Genomic DNA, 18,470 nt, shown 5'->3' with positions numbered 1-18,470 from the left:
TCGTTTAATGAATTCTTAGAGATGGTAGGCATTTGAGAGAGATGTCGAGTTGCGGGGATGGGTCACCTGGCTCAACTCTCCTTATGCAGAAATGATTGCACGCCTCCCTCAAGAGGTGGTGATCCTTCCTCCTGTGGGATCTCCCCTGCAAGAGGCGTGTTCTTGATGAAGTAGCCATTTCCTTGGGCCCTGCTTCCTGCATGCTCCTCTCAATATTGCACTGAAATAGGACTCCTCCTCTCTCGCAGCCAGCTGTACTCAGCCCACCCCTGGGGCAACCCATAAGGCTACTGCCCTTCCGTAGGCAGCCTTCAGATGCCTGGAGAGGGCTGCTGGTCCCTCACTCCATCGTGGGGTTGCCACCCTCCCGGGCCACAGCCAGCAGAGCCAGTGCAGGATTGCTGGGTTGGCAATGGGCTCTGCGTCACGAGCGTTTAAACCGGAGGTCGTGCTGAGGCCGAGTCTACACATGGTTGTTTTGTTTGTAAATTGCAGACACCGACGCTTATAGAGCATCCTGCTAACTAGTCTGTCCTACCCTGTCAGGAACACGTGCAGAAGGTCTTCCAGAAGCAAGAGAGCATGGAAGAGATGTTTCACCGGAGGCAGGCGAGCCTGAAGAAGCTGGCGGCCAAGCAGACGAGGCCCGTGCAGCCCGTGGCCCCCCGGCCAGAGGCGCTCACGAAGTCGCCCTGCCCCTCCCCAGGTAGATGCGGGCATGCCTCGTTCCTTCTGGGAATGCTTTCCTTCCGTCTCATGACTTATTTTATAAACAAAGTTTTATTGGCACTTGGCCCACTTCTTTGTTTACTCTCTGTGCTGCCTCCTTGCTCAGCACTGCAGAGCTGGTTGGTTGTGGTAAAGAGCATGTGGCCCTGAGAACTGGACTATCGACTGTCACAGGACATTCCTGGGCCTATTTCCCCAGACCCTAGCCTCTCCCCTACACCCCTGTCCTCAGTGCTGTTGCTAAAATAGTTTCCCCCGCACACAGCCCCCACCTCAGCCCCAAAGCCTCCCTCTGTGTCGATGCCTCAGCCACACCAGCCGCCCCCGGCACCCGCAGCAGTGCCATGTCCTGAAGACTCCTTCCCATCCCTTCCTGGCCCCCAGGAATGCTCTTCCCCAGCAGCTGGGAGCACCTGCTGGTTCCTTCAGGGCTTTGGCAGGTGTCCTAAGTTGGCGAGAGCCCTGGAGAGCTGGCTCCGGCCCCCAGGGTGTGGGCTCCAGAGGACGCCATTCTCTGGCCCATTTGGAGGCCTCCTGGACAGAAGTGTCCTGGCCAAGAAGTTCTTCCCCTGTCGCCTGGCCCCCGGGGAGCCCCTCTAGGGATGTGAGCTAACCAGTGGGCAGACCCCTGTGTGCCCACCCCCACCTTGTCTCCCGATCCCCTTTCCTTCTCCTGTTTTGCTGTGCTTTCCTCACCCTTCTCTGGACTGCTTGCTTTTTTCCTCCGAAAGTAAAAAGATAAATCCCAGGGGCTCCTGGGTGGACCTTTTCCCTTTCCAGACACCCACCTTTCTCCTCTTCTTTCCAAACCAGGTGTCCGGAGAGGTTCTGAGAACAACAGTTCTGAGGGCAACGCACTCCGGAGAGGGCCCTACAGGAGGGCCAAGGTGAGGCCCCCAGCCCTGGCCCAGACCCTGCACTGCCTCCTGGTCACCACCCCTCCCTGGCAGGCACCAGCCCGGTCCTCCCTGGCCCTCTCCCACAGGCCCTCTCCTCCTCCTGCGAGATCTCAGGTTTCAGATCTGTTCCCAGATGGGAAAGGAGCCTGGGCTCCGGAGCCTTAGAGTCGGGACTTGAAGCTGCATCCTCTTGTGTTTGGAATCTCGACGCACTGCGTGCTCTTCTCTCTCCAGAGTGAAATGAGTGAGAGCCGGCAGGGCCGGAGCAGCTCCACGGGGGACGAGGAGGAAAGCCTGGCCATCTTGCGGAGGTGGGTGGGCTGCCTTTCCAGGCACCACTGAGCGGCTCTGGGGCAGACACGACAAGCACGACCCCCCCAGGTCTCAGCCTTTGGCTAGGACAGTCTGAACCCAAACGAGCCAAAGTTGGTGAAAAATGCCAGCCTCTGCCCCAAAGCCACAATGTGGGAGCCCAGCTGGCCTCATGGGGCTCGCGCACATGCATGCATCACGGAGGGCACGCATCCGTTTGGCATGTCTGCATCTGAAACTAAAAGAACTGTAGGTTTTCCTTAGAAAAGCCACCCTTGCCCCTGGGCCCCCAGGCAGGACTGCGGTGATCTGAATGGATTGTGTTCTCCCTTCTTCAAGTCCAGGTGAGAAGACAGGTGTGATTCAGGCACCCAGGCCCTTGGGTCCCACATGCAAGGTCAGCCACATAACTGCCCCTTGAGCCTGCCACCTGTCCCTCGATGGACTTGGTCCCTCCCAGGAGCCTTGGCCCTCCGGGCTCCATGAGCTGGTGTCGCTCTCTTTCTTCATCTCTCCCCTCCTGCTTTTCTCACACGGTTTTCAGCCCAGCTCTTTTCACTACACACCTAGGCTGTTGCCATGGCACCGGCTGTGGCCGTCCTGCACACTCCACTCTGGGATTGCGTCTGTCCCCGCACAGAGCTCTGACAAGGTCTGAACTCTGGACCTGATGGGAAGGCACTTCCAAAGCCCTTCCCTGATTGGCAATCACTTTCCCCAAAGAACCCTACCCTCCGGCCTAGCTAGGCCGTTCACCTTTCCACCAAGGTACCTTCACCTGCCACCTTGGTCTACACGCTCTGAGATCAGTCCGCAGAATACTGTCCCTCCCTCCCCAACATGCTGCCTGGCCCTCAGCGTCCAGCTCACTTCTCCACCAGGGACATCCCCGCCTCCTTGTCCACACAGCTGTGTGCCCCCAGGCAGGAGCGCTCCCCTCCAGCTTGTGGTGGTGAGATGGAGGCCTGAGGCCCCTGTCTACCCCTCCCCCACTTCACCCCAGTTAGGGGCACTGACTCTGAACTGAACCCTAAGCTTTGTTAAGCACTGACAGTTGTTTTAGAACTGATCATGCCCAATGGTCCCAACCCAGAAGCACCCCAAATGGGATGCTTGGTCGTAGGCAGTTAGAAGATGGTCTTTGTCCCTAAAAAGACATCTGGGCAGCTGGTTTGCAAACCCCTGCCCCTCCTGGGGCTCTATAACATGATGGGCACATAGTAGTTCCACACATCATCACGGTACCCCACCACGTGCAAGAGGATAGGGATGGACACTGGACCGGCTACAGTGATGCCTTGAGTTGGTGCTCAGACGGCCCCCACGCAAGGAGACAGGAGTGTGTGCACAGGAAGGGTTCTTGGGGAGGGTGAGAGGAGGGCGGCAAGAGAAGGAAGCAGGGCAGAATCTGCAGGGCTGGGAGGCTCAGAGACATGGCCTAGAAGAGAGGGAGGCTTGAGGAATCGGAGCGCGTTTTGTGCAGGTGGCCCCACAGCAGGGAGGCGGGTGGGAATCTGCTCCTAGATAATAAGTCCTGGCGCCCTGTTCACAGGCACGTGATGAACGAGCTGCTTGACACGGAGCGGGTCTACGTGGAGGAGCTGCTGTGCGTCCTGGAGGTGAGCCTGCCCCTGGGGGCGGCCGGGAGGGGGCCACGGGCCAGGCTTCCCCACCCTGTGTGGCCTCCTGTCCACCGAAAAGCAAGTGGAAGAAGGTTCGTGGCAGCTTTACTCATGGGAGTCCCTTTGTCAGTGGGACGAGGGGCAAGTAGGTTAAGGTGGGTGTGCACGGGGACAATACTGACCCCAAGAAAAAGAACAGCTGCTGCCCAGAACCTCGCACGACCCCAGGAGCCCGATGACGAGTGGGAGAAATCAGACAAGAGTGCGTGCCACTCCTGTAGAACAGCGGTTCTCAACCTGTGGGTCGCGACCCCTTTGGCAGTCGAACGACCCTTTCACAGGGGTCACCTAAGACCATCCTGCATATCAGATATTTACATGACGATTCATAACAGTAGCAACATTACAGTTATGAAGTAGCAACGAAAATAATTTTATGGTTGGGTCACAACATGAGGAACTGTATTTAAAGGGCCAGAAGGTTGAGAACCGCTGCTGTAGAGGAATCCAGACGAGCAGAGCCGGTCTCAGTGGAGACGTCCTAGTGCAGACGCCGGCTGGAGGCTGTTGCCTGGGAAGGGCAGAGGGGCTTCTGAGGGCTAGGATGTCTACATCTTGATCTGGGCAGCGGTTACAGGCGTGTAGACATGTAAATAATTCACCAAGGTATACACATAAGATTTGTCCCCGTCACAGAAGTTACACCTGGATTTTTTTTTAAATCTATTTTTATTGATTTCAGAGAGGAAGAGAGAGGAGAGAGATGGAAACATCAATGATGAGAGAGAACCATCGATCTCACCCCCTACTGGGGATTGAGCCGGCAACCCAGGCATATGCCCTGACTGGGAATCAAACTGGTGGCCTCTTGGTTCCTGGTCGACACTCAACTGCTGAGCCACACCTGGCTGGGCTATACCTGGATTTTGAAAAGGCTGAAAGGGAGAAGGATGAAACCTCTCATCCCTTGCCCCCCAAAGTTGATGTTGTTTATAATCCATTTACATTTTGTAGTACTTTCCAGACAGTCTCTTAGAAAGGGTCAGTGAGTAAATAAATGGGAGGTGGATTTGCTTTCTGAAACCTGAGGCGGCATCACAGTCCCGCGAGGCGGTCACGCGGAGACGGGGCTCCGTGCTGATAGGGCTGCTGTTCAAATGGCCCGAAGTCCTGTCGGCCGTGGTTCAGGATTTCCCTGCTGACCCTCTCCCCGTCAACAGGGCTACGCTGCCGAGATGGACAATCCGCTGATGACACATCTCATCTCAGCCGGCCTTCAAAACAAGAAGGACGTCTTATTCGGAAACATGGAAGAAATCTACCACTTTCATAACAGGTGGGACCCTTCCTCTGACCGCCTGTCTGGCCTCTCACGTAGCCGCCTGCAGGGAGCTGAAAACCAAAGAGCCTGGCTGAGCTCTGCCGGTGGAGAGGGCCCCTTCCCTCCCCGCCCCCTCAGCGGGGATGAGCTCACCGAGGGGCCTCGGACCAGGCAGCAGCCCAGTGGGACGGGCCCAGGGCTAGTTCTCTGAGCCGGGGCGGGTGGTCACACACGAAGTGGGAAGGTGCCTGGGCGCCTTGCCAGCGTGACTGCAGGAGCAGCCGCCCCTCCCGCCTCTCCCTGTCCCTTGGGACCAGCAGGAGCCACCCCCCCACCCCCCACCCCAAGTGTGTGCATGTACGTTGGGCACATTGGGGCAGCACCGAAGGCCACACCACTTAGCAAGGACAGTGTATTATTCCCAAGCCCATTCTTGGAAAGGGTGGTGACATCAGAGGTTCCTCCCTGCCTGTTACCCCTGTGAGAGCGATTTGCGGCCTCTTGGTGCTTTGGGGAAAGCATGGCTGGTCCTGGGGCTGCTTCGCCTGGACTCCTGCTCCAGATTTGCGGGAGCTCATGGGAAAGGAAATGAGCGGCAGCATAAGTGCGTAGAGAGACAGGCAGGTGATGGCGATGTCTGTGTGCCCTGAGAAAGGGCCAACTGTGAGCCAACCCCTCTCAGTGCTGCCCGGGGCCAGGAAGCCCGGCCATCACGGCACCAGGCCCCCACCTCCTATGGATCCCAGGGAACACTGGGACTTCTTTCTCACCACCTGCTTTGCCCCTCGACTGCTAGCATTTCTCACCTGCCCACTGATAAAGGAGGCAGCAAGTCACAGCCGAACCCACCCCGAGCCTTCCCTTGGGAAGTAAACCGAGTGAGTGGCCTGGACCTTCAGCATCCCGGTGGCTCTGGCCAGCACTGGGGCACCGGGACCCTGGCTGCAGGGCTAGTGTGGTGAAGAGGCCCCAGGAGCTCCCCTTCCCAGGGATTTACCCCCGCAGACAGATGTAAGTCTGAAACATAGGAAAACTGGGCACATGGCTCAGGAACAAAGCTGCAGGGACCTGACCGAGGCCCCCTTACATCTGCAGAAACCCAACTGAGCTGCTGGCTCATCGGGGCTGCGCTTCTAGAACCTCCAGATGCTCGGTCTGCCTGCTCACAGCCTCTTCGCCCCATGTCTGTGCTGATAAAAATAAGCCTCCTAAATTCTGTGTGAACAGCAGCATCAAAAATCAGAGATTCACGGGCGCCATATCTGCTTAAATCTGAAAGTTTGATATCGTCCAAATTTGGGGAGTGACAGGTGTGGGCTGTTGGTCCCTGAAACCAGACTGTATTCTGACCCACAAGACCTCCCAAACGGTCCAGAGTTAGGAACAAGAGTTGTTTGGAAAATAATAGCTATTCAATTGTTACAGATGCCATCTTGTTCAGGCTGTTTATCATATGACCTAATGCAACCTTTCTTTGTCTAGAATATTCCTGAGGGAGCTAGAAAACTACATAGACTGCCCAGAGCTGGTTGGAAGGTGTTTTCTAGAAAGGGTATGTGTTTTTTTTTAATGTATCCTTGTGCCTTACTTCCTAAAATTACTAGTACTTAAAATAATAACTTCAAATTTGATTGCAGTCCCCACCCGAAATCACAAAGTACCAAGGTTTCCAGCTCAGCTGAGACAATGTGCCCTTTTTGGGGTAGGGCTGAAAGAATGTGGTTTTTTTCTAAAGCCCACTAGCTAGTTTGAAAAAGAAAAGCTATAAAACACCGGCTTTGAGATTTGCCCAAATTGCCAGGCATCTCCGTTCTGATTGTGTTAGATGGAGCTGAGCCCTTCTCATGCTGGCGTTTGCTCTGTGTTTGCTCTTGTCCTGGTCCTGGTTAAGACTCCCTCGCTGACCAGAGGACATTGGACAAGTCCTCCACGTTTTCTGGGCCTTGTTTTTCTTCTCTTTGAAAGAGTCGATGTCTGCCTCCTTCCAGGGCGGGAAGATCAGCTAAAGTGTGTGTGTGTGTGTGTGTGTGTGTGTGTGTGTGTGTGTGTATGGAAACGGGGTTGAGCAGAAGCCTTGGGAGCAGGAAAGGCTGCAGGTATGGGGCTTGCTGTCTTCTCCACATGGTCCCACGTGATCCTCTCCTGTTGACCTCCAAACACTGCTGGCTTGCCATAGGGAAATGCATCTGACCAACAGCTGAGAAACTAAGCCATTTCCACCAAATGAGCCGGAGGCTGAGACGGTCACAACGAATTGATGTGAAGAGGCAGTTGGAAGGGAAAGAAGGGGCAGTGTTGACCCAGCCTGGCTGTAATGCTTCTCTGTGCTATCTGAGAAGTGGGGTGGGGCCATCATGCTGTAGGTCAGTGGTTCTCAAAGTGGGTCACCTGGCAGCAGCATTGGAGTCTCCTGGGACCTCGTTATAAATGCGGGTTCTCAGTCCCACCCTGGAACCTCGGTGGGGGCAGCGGTCTGTTTTCACAAGCCTCCCAGCCGTACTGATGCGCATGCAAGTTTGAGCCCCACTGTGTAGGCTAAGCCCCTTAGAAAGTCTGTGTTAGTCCTGTGTTTATTCTTAGACTGTTACTCCTATAGCAAAGGCAGCTATCGTGAACAAACCTGTGTAAAAGGGGTATTGGGCCTAATACAGCCCTGAGACGTGAACTCCAGTGGGGGTGTTACCTGACTGTCCCTCAATGAGAGGCGTGGCGTCTGAGATGGAGGGGCGAACCGGGATCCAGGAAGAGGCCAGGCTGGCCCCTCTGAGCCGCGCTGTGACACTGTCTGTCCCGGGCCCAGATGGAGGAGTTCCAGATCTACGAGAAGTACTGTCAGAACAAGCCCCGCTCCGAGAGCCTGTGGAGGCAGTGCTCCGACTGTCCATTCTTCCAGGTACGTTTCAGGACGCTCTCCTTGGCTAATTTTCTCTCAAGCAAAGACTCCTGCACGCTGTCTAAACCGAGGTGTGGTGGTTGTAGGAATGCCAGAAGAAACTGGACCACAAGCTGAGCCTGGACTCCTACCTGCTGAAGCCAGTCCAGAGGATCACCAAATACCAGCTGCTCCTCAAGGTGAGACAGCGAGCCCCATGCCTGCCTGGAGCCCCGCTCCCGGCCTGGCCACCTCACTGCTACTTTCCCCTCCCAGCCACACACCAGGCAGCTGAGGCTGCCTCACCATCTCTGAACATGGTGGCCTCTGAGCCACCTTCCTCCCATCTCTGCAGGGGCCTGGCTCTTCACAGGCCTTGTGGAGGACCTACTGTGCGCTGGTCATTGTTAGGGTGGGGGCAGGGACAGCAAGGTGAACAGATGGGCAAACCCCCACACACAGAGTCTCCACGCTGACACTGGGCTGTGCCAGTCGGTTATCTCTGTGGGCCCAGAGGCAGCACCGCAGGCCGGAGGGAACCAATGGATGAGTGTGAAGAGCATGCGCCTAACAATCAGATGTTTGTTCGGGTGTCAAATTTGAAAAGAAGGAGTAACCAGTTTAGAAGTGGGACACATGAGACGGGGATCTCAGTCTGAGATTGCTGGGGGCAGAGCCGCACGAGGGTGCTGGCCCTGGGGAATTGCAAGGGGCCTGCACTCGCCAAGTGGCTCAGGGGACACCCCCAATTTGCAGCATCCATCCAGGCTGAGGTGGGCTGGGGTATGGGGGCTTCAGGGAGGTGGAAGGACAGAGCACTGGAGTTTCAGCAGCTTTCAAGGGAGTGGTAGGGGTCAGTGTCCAGATGGGTGTGTGAACATGACTTCTCCCTACCCCCACCCGCCAGGAAATGTTGAAATACAGCAAGAGCTGCGAGGGCGCTGAGGACCTGCAGGAGGCGCTGAGCTCCATCCTGGGCATCCTCAAGGCCGTGAATGACTCCATGCACCTCATCGCCATCACAGGCTATGACGTAAGGACCGCTGAGGGTGCCGCTGCCTTTGCCCCCGCCTGCTGGAGGTGCTTGTGAGCCTGCTTGGTTGGGGGATCCTCCAGGCAGCGGCTGAGGCCAGCCCGCAGCTAGTGCAGAGCTGTGCCCTTGAGCTTTGATGATCGTGGGTATCACCTGTAAGCGGTCAAAACCCAGCCTGACGCAGGGATCCTGGGGAGGGTCTGCATGGGGGCTCAACAACGTGTGAAGAAGATCAGGACATGTTCACCCCTCAGAGGTGCATCTCTGAAAACCTCTTTATTCCTGGTCTTTTCCTGAGGTCAGCATCACTCAGGGAACGGGTACGAATCTGTTTTCTGGACTGATGATGTGCACTGAGTCAGGGTTAAAGTCACATTTCTACTTTCTCCTCTGTATGCCCATGTCAGACCAACCTACTAATTTGTTTACCTTCCTATAAGTCTCTTCAGCACTCATTCTTGGTTTCTTTTCATTAATAGACTATTTTTAGAGCCGTTTTAGGTTTACAGCAAAATTGAGAGGAAGGTACAGAGATTCCCCGTGTGCCTCCCTCGTTATCAAGGTCCCCACCAGAGCGGGATATTTGTAATGAACCAAATACACCCAGAGCCCATGGTGTACATCAGGGTTCACTCTTGGTGTTGCTCACTGTGGGTTTGCGCACATGTACAATGACATGTGTCCACCGTGGACGTTACCTTATAGACCAGTCGCACTGCCGTGCACATCCCCTGTGCTCTGCCTGCTCACCCCTCCCTGCCCCTCCTCCCCTAGATGCTCATCTGTTTACTGTCTCCATAGTTTTGCCTTTTTCTGAATGTGACACAGTTGGAATGCAGCCTCCCTAGACGGGCTTCTTCCACTCAGCAACCGGCATTTAAAACCGTCTCCCCACTCCCCCCATGTTCATTCTGGGTTGTAAATGCTCCTCGCATTGCTCCGCGTTCTAGGGGAACCTGAGCGACCTGGGGAAGCTGCTGATGCAGGGTTCCTTCAGTGTCTGGACGGACCACAAGAAGGGCCACGCCAAGGTGAAGGACCTGGCCAGGTTCAAGCCCATGCAGCGACACCTGTTCCTGCACGAGAAGGCTGTGCTCTTCTGCAAGAAGCGGGAGGAGAACGGGGAAGGGTACGAGAAGGCCCCGTCCTACAGCTACAAGCAGTCCTTAAACGTGAGTAAGGCCTGTTTCCAGCGGCCGCAGCCTTCCTGGCACTGGCCCTCAAGAGAAGGATCAGGGGCCCGTTCCAGGTCGTAACTGAGCCTCGGTCATGACGTCCACCTTCTGGCACATGTCTCTTATCTCTGGATGTGGGCGTGCGGGATCTCTGGCATCTGTAGCCCCCATCTCAAAACTAACAGCTGTCGCCCTGTTTTGTGCTCTCAGATGACAGCTGTTGGCATCACAGAGAACGTGAAAGGGGATGTGAAGAAGTTTGAGATCTGGTACAATGCCAGGGAGGAAGTTTACATCATACAGGTAGGACCCCGTCTTTCTCTCTCTGGCCCGGCATTAGGGACTCCTTGAGTCTCAGTAGGATTGCCAATGAAAGGCTTCCAGGGAGAGCTGGTGTCTAGACTCTTCCATGATGTTTTAGTTCCTACAGGCCAGGAGTTCCTAGAGACCACTATTCATCTGGGGGCGCTGCCTGGGCCGTCTTTACCCTGAGCTGAGCCCAGGCACAGTACAGGGGCACACTGCAGGTTAGGGTGACAGAGGTGTCCTTCCAGAAAAAGGAGCTGAGGCTGCCATAGCCCCGGCGCATGTGTGCCTGGAGGTGCAGGGAGCACAGCCAGCCTTGCCACACTTACACGCAGGACTGGGGATGGGAAGTGTGTTCCGAGTCCTTACCTGTCCTCACCTCGCTGGGGAGGGCAGGAGGTGGGCGAGGCTGTGCATGCATTGGTGAGCCCACACCAGAACCCGGGTGCCCCATGAAGGGGTCAGCCAGCACGGGATGTGCCCTCCTGCTTGCCTTCAAAATTCTGACCCCACCCACCGGGCACTTGATGGCTTGGGCCCAGGGCTACATGGCAACCCTGTACCACACTGGACTTAGTTGTCTACAACGCAAGCACCCACACCAGTGCAGCCAGACCCAAGGGCCCCAGAGAGCTAAGGCGAGGGTGTGGGTCACCGTTCTGGCTTTCCACAGCTGCCCACCTGGCACTACCCCCAGGCTGCCCACTGTGCTGAGGCAGGATAGAGCCCTGCCACGGTTCACGCCCCTCGTAGCCTCCCTCCCTCTGGAAGTTCAGAATATACTTGTGAGATTTCAGACTCCGGCTTCCCTTGTCACCTGGAACAGAGTCAGAACCATTTCCCAGACTCTTTTGGCTGCAGGGTTTCCCCACTGAGTCAGCCTTCAGAGGTTGTGCAAACGTATCGTCTGGCTTTCCATCCCCTGGCTGGTGTGGCCGTGCCCCGGGCCTTGTCGGATCATGCCCTGGACTGGGGTGAAGTCCAGAAGCAAGGGGCCGTGCCACCGTTCCCTCCCTTCTCCTTCCTCACGTACAAGGCTCTCGTTATCTAAGAGCGTTCTCAGAGGTTTCGAGAGTAAAAGACCCAAGTGTGTGTGTTTGGGGAGCGGCAGTCCTTACCTCCTGGCATTTCTTTGGGGGACGCAGGCACCGACTCCTGAGATTAAAGCAGCGTGGGTGAATGAGATCCGCAAGGTGCTGACCAGCCAGCTGCAGGCTTGTCGAGGTAAGAATGTCTCCCGCCATTCCTTTCTCCCAGCTTTACACAGGTTCCAAGCAATCTCAGTACTTGAGATCTCATAGTGTTGAGAAGTAAAGGTGCCGGGGTCAAGTTCCCCAGCCATGCGTGGGCGGTTTGTTTGTTCTCTCCCCACAGAGGCCAGCCAGCACCGGGCACTGGAGCAGTCCCAGAGCCTGCCTCTGCCAGCATCGTCCAACACGAGGTGAGGGGCACGTGCACGTGAGACACCGTCGCATGGGAAGAGTCACAGTGGGCATGTGCACAGGCCACAGACCTGCCTTGGCCCTTGTCACCTGACCCTCTTGGTTAGGGGGTTCCTTTGCGTTTGCCCAGTGGCCCCTGGAGTCACAGGCTGGTGGGCTAGTCCCAGGGGGTCAGCCGCAAAGCTGTGTGTCTCTGGCCCCGCTCCCAGTCAGGGCCGGGCCCTGACAGCCCTCTCATCACTTTCTGTCCGTGGTTATTTCGCAGGGCGGTCAGCTACTCCATGACATGGCTATTCCAGGTCCCAGTTAATCGCCAGCATTTTCCAGACAGTGGCCCCTCAGACAGGGACCCATCTAGGGCTGGAGGCTCAGAGCCACCTCTCGCCGACATGGGCACATTTCGGACACCAGCCTTCACGCCGGCTTTGTCCCACCCTTTCTGCAAGCCCTTATGTTTCCTTTGACATTTTATTCATTCTCTTATTTTTTTAACATATTGTTCCTGTTTCTTATTTAAGCCACCTCTAAGCATGTGTGGGACAGGAGATGGTCTAAGTGAATAATCCACAGAACAATGGTTTTAACAGAAAAAGACACCCCCCACCCCACCCCCCAAAAAAGACAAAACCGCCTTCTGCTCAGTGGCTAGGAAGGTGGTTTTGTCCCCCTTGCGTTCCGTTTGGGCTTAATCTAGAAACGCATGGCCGCTCTGCAGGGGTAGGACATGTGCCTTAAAGTCTGGATAGGAATTCAGCGATGTCTGGACACCTCCAATCCCCAGGGAGAATTTTGAAAAACTAACCAGGCAACTGACTATTTCTTTTCCAATGTCTCTGACGCCCTTAGTCCTTCGAAAGGGAATGCAAGAAACGTCAAAAAGTTGGAAGAAAGAAAAACTGACCCCCTCAGCCTGGAAGGATATGTGAGCTCAACGACATTGCCAAAGCCCCCCGAAAAGGGCAAAGGTGGGTGTCTGCGGTGCCCCAGCCTGGGCGTACCGGGAGCTGCAACACAGGCGTCCACTAGTGGGCGTGTCAGGGAGGCAGGGCCACCTGTGGGCCTGAGAAGCATTTGTAAGGAGCTCAGGGGTCCCCGCCCACCCTGCACAGAGCACTGGAACCTCCCAGAGGAGCCCCTCTTCCTCACGGTCAGTGCGCGTCCCAGTCCGGCAAACCCAGCCCCAGAGGTGAGCCCGACACATGCCCTCCCCAGGGCCCCCTGGGCGGTGGACACGCTCTGCACTCTCCCTCTCTCTTCCTTTGTAGATGACACAGTCACTAGCTCTACCTCAGAAAGCTCTGCGCTTTCCAAGAAGCGCTTTACTCTGCAGGGCTTTGCTAACCTCAAAGGTCAGAAAGGTAAAAGGCACCCTCTGAAAACCGCTTCCTGGGCATGTCCCTTGCCGAGGTGGCATGCCTCTCATCCATCTGTGTGGTGACCATTCGTGAGGACGCTCTCGGGAAGGACATCTGCCTACCTCATCCCAAGCCCAGCCACTCGGGAGCATTTTCCCGCCGAGTCCCTTTTCCGCGGATACTGGTGTGTCTGGCCCATGCAGCCCAGTGCCCTCTGGGGGGCCTTTTCTTTGAAAAGGTGGACATGAACTTTTCCAAGGAGGGCTTGCTCACTGACGACCTGTCATTTGCTTTTCTGGCCCAACCCCTCCCACGGCACCCTTCCCCTTTCTTGCTTCTTCCTGTCGGTCCCTGTGGCATTCACCTTTGTGGCTGCAGCGACTGTCTATGCCAGAATGCCCAAGTGCTGCCATCGGCTGCCTTCAAGGGGCCTTGGCTAGCGCCCGGGCCAGGTTGAGGGTCCCTTGAAGGAGACCTCTAAAAGCTCGACCACCTCTGAGGGCTCCTTGACGGTGAACTCTATGGGAGTGGGATACACCAAGATGGCTCATGAGGCAAGCCCCAAAGTTCCAGTGGCCCTTACAGGACTCCCCCGGGGACACTAAAAGCCAGTGTTGTCTCAGTTTCTCTTCATTGGTCCAGACGCTGGTCTAAAAAATTAGAGGGTTTCCCCCCCCAATTTATAAACTACTTTTAAGGGAACACCAATGGCCAGTGCTCCCCTCCTCTTCCTCACCAAAACTTAAAACAAAACAAAAAGACAAATCCTGGCACTTTGCCAGAATAGAAAGTATAATCATAGCCCAGAAAATGTACCTAGAACTGAGAACGTAAACCTAGACATGGCCCCGGAAAAGGATGATAGCGATGGCTAGAGTCAACTGCTCACCATTTCATCTCTCATTTTCCCTCGGGCTCTCCCTGCAACCGTGGGATCCCTCAGCCGGCGTGGTTTTGCACCCAGGAAGCTACTTTTTGAATCAGTGAACATTAGGCCATTCGCCGTTCGTGTCTCATCCCAGCATGGATTCAGTGTCTCTCGTGACCTCCTCGGTGCTCTGCATGCAATTCCTCACTCTCTCTCTTCTCTCTGTTATATTTTTGCCTCTTCCTCCTTCTGCAGCTTCTCCTACCAGTCCTGACAAAAAAGCTAAGCGACATGAAGTTAAGAGCGATCCAACGCCTTTTGGGTTACGAGGTAGAGTGGCTCAACCTTCTGGACATAGCCTGCCATCCATTTTCCCGTCCGGTTAGGGACGCTGTCTGTCTTGCCATTGCACGTCACCCGGAATGCAAAATGAGATAGGTCTCTACGAGCCAGAAGCAAACTTTTGGTTTTGTTCAAAAGCATGATGCTCTGGCCAGCGATGCTGTGATGACGTCACGCTTCTGGGTTGAACTCCTCACACTAGGCCTGCCCAGAACCGACAGACTACTGACACCTGGCTGGCGTTTGGGCTGGGTTGGGCTTCATTACTCAGTGGCTTTAGAGGCTGCAAGGCACCCCTGTGCACAGGCCCCTGCAGCACCAGCCACCCGCTACTTTACCAGTTTATCCCAATGCTTCGTGATGGAAACACAGAACATAGAAGCTCTGGGATCCCATTAGACCTCTCATTTCATGGGGAGATGGCCAATCCTACAGACAGAGGGGGTCAAGCTCTGTGGTGGAAATTGGGCCTTCTCCCTTTTCACCCCTCATATTCCAAGGGTAAAGCCCCCCGCCCCTGCCACCCAGGGAAACCCAGAGTCCCCTGGCCCAGGTTGAGGGTTTCAGGTTTTCAAAGAGGATTTCACTTTGTGAATCTTCCTGAGTTTTACAAACAATTGTGAAGGTTCCCGAGGGGAGTAGGAGGAGCTAGAATACCCACACTTAGTGCTGGAGGCCACCCGGAGGCCACCCAAGGCCCACACTGGCCTCCAACCACACTCTGCACCCTGAGGACTCAGGCTGCGGCCCTCCTACTGCCCCTGGACATGACAGCCCAGGGGCCAGGCCCCTCTCCCACTGCCTTGGTGTCGGGGGGTGCACCCAGCTTGCCCCAGGAGCTCGGGAAGAGAGTCCTTTCCCATTGACAGTCTCCTGGGAGGGGCTGTTTTCCTCCCTTACACATTTTCTGCTTAAGACCGGGAGACACCAGAGGCTTCCCCGCTATGGTCTCAGGTTGTGTAGACGCTGGCGTGAGCGTGGAGCAGGAGTGAGTGCGGGCTTGAGCACAGCCCAGTGCAGCTCAAGTGCTGCTTTTACTGCTTTTTAGCCAAATGTTGTCACCTCTGCAAGCTCGTCTCCTCATCTGTAAAATGAAGACGAGGCCACCGTGCAGGGTCGCAGTAGAGGTGTGGGAGTCCTGAGCACAGCACCTGGGGCTCAGCAGCCAGTGCTCCCTCCTCTTCCTCACCATTGACCACTTCAGTCCACAGCAGGTGACAATGAACCGGATGAACTCAATGAACTCGCGTGCTCCCTGCTGGCCCTCTTGCAAAAGCTTAAGCGCTCACTTCCTGAAACGCTTCCCCGGCCATTGTTTCCCTCACTGTCAACACCTAGGACTGTTTGACAGGAAATAGGCGTGACCGTACTCATGGTCACCGTGGCCCAAATGTCCACCTGCAAAACCCCCACCATCCTGAGTAGATCAGAGAGGGATGCCGTCCGGATCTGTGGTTGTTATACTGACAACTGATAACATTTTCTTGTGTCACACTTGGGGCCTCAGGCATAAGTGGGGTCTCATGTTTTCTGGCAACTCCCTTGTCACACTGTTTGAAGGCAGGGACGCTACTGGAGCCTGTTCAAGAGGTTCCCCCAGAGGCTCCCAGGCAGAGAGGGGAGTGGCCACAGCCTGGATGCGGCTCTGTGCCTAGAAAACCTTGTATCTGCAGGCGCCAGAGGGCTGAGTTGTTCATAAGACAAACGCAACCAGGCTGCTCTCTAAAGCGAAAGTTGGCCTGAGGTCGGCTGGCCAGGCGGCACTGCCTCCTCTGCCCATAGGACAGTCTTCATCTCCCTGTCCTCACTGTCCTCAGACTTCTGCTCCTGTTTAGCCAGAAACCCCACCATATCTTTCGGGGTGGGCAGGAGGGGAGAAGATGTTTGCAGCCAGGCCACCCGGCACTGTGACCCTCTCAGTGTGCCCTGCCCAGTGCTCTCCTTAGCTTCCCACACTCTGCGACAACTCCAGACGTGCCCCCAGCAGGCAGGTCGCGTGGTCTGTAGCGGGAAACTCACCAGCCCCAATTCCTGCACAGACACAAGCCTGGTAGTGACGGGAGCAGGGCCGTGCTCAGCACACCTCCCTTCGCCCCAGCACCCGGCCTCGGGTGGGCAGAGCTCAGGCGCTCTCCTGGCCTGCTGTGGAGGGGCCTTTCGGAGGAGCTCAGGGCTGCTGGCATCTGCTGGTTTCTTTGGCTCTGAGGACACCGCCGATACCTGCTCTCTTCCTGGGATTCACTGTTCTGTGGCCGATGGGGAACTCTGGGTCCCAGATCCCTTTGCTAGGAAAGCAGAGACGGTTTTCCACTGCCTCTTTAACACAAGGTTTTCATTGCCAAGCTTAAAGGTTCTCAGCTTGGGAGCCGGTCCATTAGCCAGCTTGCCCCTTCGCAGCCCTGACTTCATCAAGGGGAGCGTGCATTTTGCACTTGTCTGGCTGTGGTTTGGTCACACCCAGTGCCCTCTCTTTCTTAGGGAAAAGCCACCGTACAGGTAACTTGGAACTGGGTGTACTTAGCCCAGCTCTGACTAGCAGTCTGCTTATTTCCTGGGTCCGCTCGCTTCCTGTCGAAATGCTATTTAATGCCATGCAATGCTGTGATCCAACACCAGGGGGTGTGGCTCCCGCTTGGTGCTTCACTGCTAGCACTTACCCCATTTATTCAGAATCGAGAATGTATCACCTCCCATCTCCCCAGGACTTACTTGTAGCCTCCCGCTCCTCCCCCCTGCCACATGGGACATACAGTTGCTTCTCTTTGGGGATCCATGGCAGTAGAGGTGCTAAAGAAGGAACATATATCATTTATAAAACTCCTTGTCTTCTGGCCCGTGGAGGTGGTGGAGCTCGTGCCGGCTGGCTCTGCAGCCTGAAGGCCTGGGTTGGGATCCTGGCTTTGCCTCCATAGCCTGAAGAGCTCAGACACCTGATAGCGTCAATCCCATGAGGATCACAGCCCTCTTCCCTCACACGTCGGGGGCTAGGTGGGTGTCTGGAACAGGGCGCTGTCAGGAACCTCTGCCCTTTGTGTGGGGAGCTCTCCTGGCCCACCTGGGTATTGAGTGGTACAGAGGTTCGTTGGAAACACCTTCCCTTCCATGTGTTTGCTCTAACCCAGATGGGTGGCAGGGTTCTAGCTAGTGGTCTTCCAGGATCCCTGTGCTCCCCTTGGACTGGGCCCAGCAGGCAGGAGGCCAAATGGGGAATGCTCCGCCTCCTCTGGGAAGCCACAGGGCCTGCTGGGTAAGAGCTCATTCTCTCCCCTGATTGGCCTGGCCGTGAAGCAGGTGCTCTCGACCCCTCCTCCCTGGACCATTGCACAGTTGAGCAAGCAAGCATGGCAGGCATTTGGGAAGTTGGCAGCGTGCCCTGCAGCCTGGGAAGGGGGCACGCTCCACACGGGCGGCACATTTCGGAGGTTGCAGGGATTTCTGTAGATCATCTTCAGGCAGGCTTGTCATTGCGGGCGATCCTCACTGCAGCCTGTTCCTCCCTCAGGTTGGAGCAAAACATCTCACCCGTTGGAGGCCCCTGAGGACAATGACGGCTGGTCGAGTGCTGAGGAGCCGATTAATTCCTCAGATGCGGAGGAAGAAGGCGGAGTGGGCCCCAGGAAGCTGGTAATCTCCCCCCTCCTCACCCCCCTGGGTGGTCAGCCTGGTGCCGCTGGTCCCTGGGCGCCTCAGAAGCGTGGTGGTCGGCAGCTCCCATGGCCACTGGGAGGGATGTTTAGTGCCGGGGCTCCCTGTTGCTGGATAGCCTCTGTGGCTAGGGTTCAGCACCTGGAGCAGAAGCAGAGGGTTTTGCGTGCCTCCGTCCGCAGGCTCCCGGGAAGTACACCGTGGTGGTGGACGACGAGAAGGGAAGCCCCAACACGCTGGCCGTGAGGAGCGGAGACGTGGTGGAGGTGGTCCAGGAGGGCGAGGAGGGCCTTTGGTAAGATGCCCACAGTGCCCCCCTGCCCCCCCGTGCCACGCACGGCACACAGGCTGGAGCCACTGACCGGCCCACGCCCCTCGCAGGTATGTCAGGAACCTGACCTCCAGCAAGGAGGGCTGGGTGCCGGCCAGCAGCCTGTCCGTGCTCCTCGGCAAGTCCAGCTCGGCGCAGTGCTTGAGCAGCCCAGGTAAGACCCCCCGTTCCACGCTGGCTGTGCCCTGAGCCCACCGGGTGTCACCACCTGGAGCCTG

The 18,470-nt window shown here is 56.2% G+C and overlaps 1 protein-coding gene across 10 annotated transcripts in view; it reads left to right on the top strand.

The window, feature by feature from the left end:
• The window catches only part of MCF2L (MCF.2 cell line derived transforming sequence like), a 188,318-nt gene that overhangs the window by 167,885 nt on the left and 1,963 nt on the right, over window positions 1-18,470 (top strand). For 7 of the 10 annotated variants that reach the window (XM_015568421.1, XM_015568418.1, XM_015568424.1 and 4 more), the window contains 19 exons: window positions 547-706; window positions 1,543-1,616; window positions 1,863-1,939; window positions 3,493-3,559; window positions 4,783-4,898; window positions 6,366-6,435; window positions 7,684-7,776; window positions 7,863-7,955; window positions 8,663-8,788; window positions 9,739-9,960; window positions 10,174-10,266; window positions 11,415-11,493; window positions 11,644-11,710; window positions 12,558-12,676; window positions 12,977-13,069; window positions 14,190-14,264; window positions 17,779-17,900; window positions 18,104-18,216; window positions 18,303-18,406. In XM_015568421.1, coding sequence (XP_015423907.1) covers window positions 547-706; window positions 1,543-1,616; window positions 1,863-1,939; window positions 3,493-3,559; window positions 4,783-4,898; window positions 6,366-6,435; window positions 7,684-7,776; window positions 7,863-7,955; window positions 8,663-8,788; window positions 9,739-9,960; window positions 10,174-10,266; window positions 11,415-11,493; window positions 11,644-11,710; window positions 12,558-12,676; window positions 12,977-13,069; window positions 14,190-14,264; window positions 17,779-17,900; window positions 18,104-18,216; window positions 18,303-18,406 — 1,963 coding nt within the window. The remainder of the gene's footprint in view (window positions 1-546; window positions 707-1,542; window positions 1,617-1,862; window positions 1,940-3,492; window positions 3,560-4,782; window positions 4,899-6,365; window positions 6,436-7,683; window positions 7,777-7,862; window positions 7,956-8,662; window positions 8,789-9,738; window positions 9,961-10,173; window positions 10,267-11,414; window positions 11,494-11,643; window positions 11,711-12,557; window positions 12,677-12,976; window positions 13,070-14,189; window positions 14,265-17,778; window positions 17,901-18,103; window positions 18,217-18,302; window positions 18,407-18,470) is intronic. The other 3 variants (XM_015568426.1, XM_006770678.2, XM_015568423.1) reach the window with 2 other exon arrangements.

The sequence above is a fragment of the Myotis davidii genome, unplaced genomic scaffold (assembly GCF_000327345.1).
Source record: "Myotis davidii unplaced genomic scaffold, ASM32734v1 scaffold242, whole genome shotgun sequence".
In the NCBI taxonomy this organism is placed as follows: Eukaryota; Metazoa; Chordata; class Mammalia; order Chiroptera; family Vespertilionidae; genus Myotis; species Myotis davidii.
Note: the sequence above shows the minus strand (reverse complement) of the source record. Positions and strands in the feature narration are given on the sequence as shown.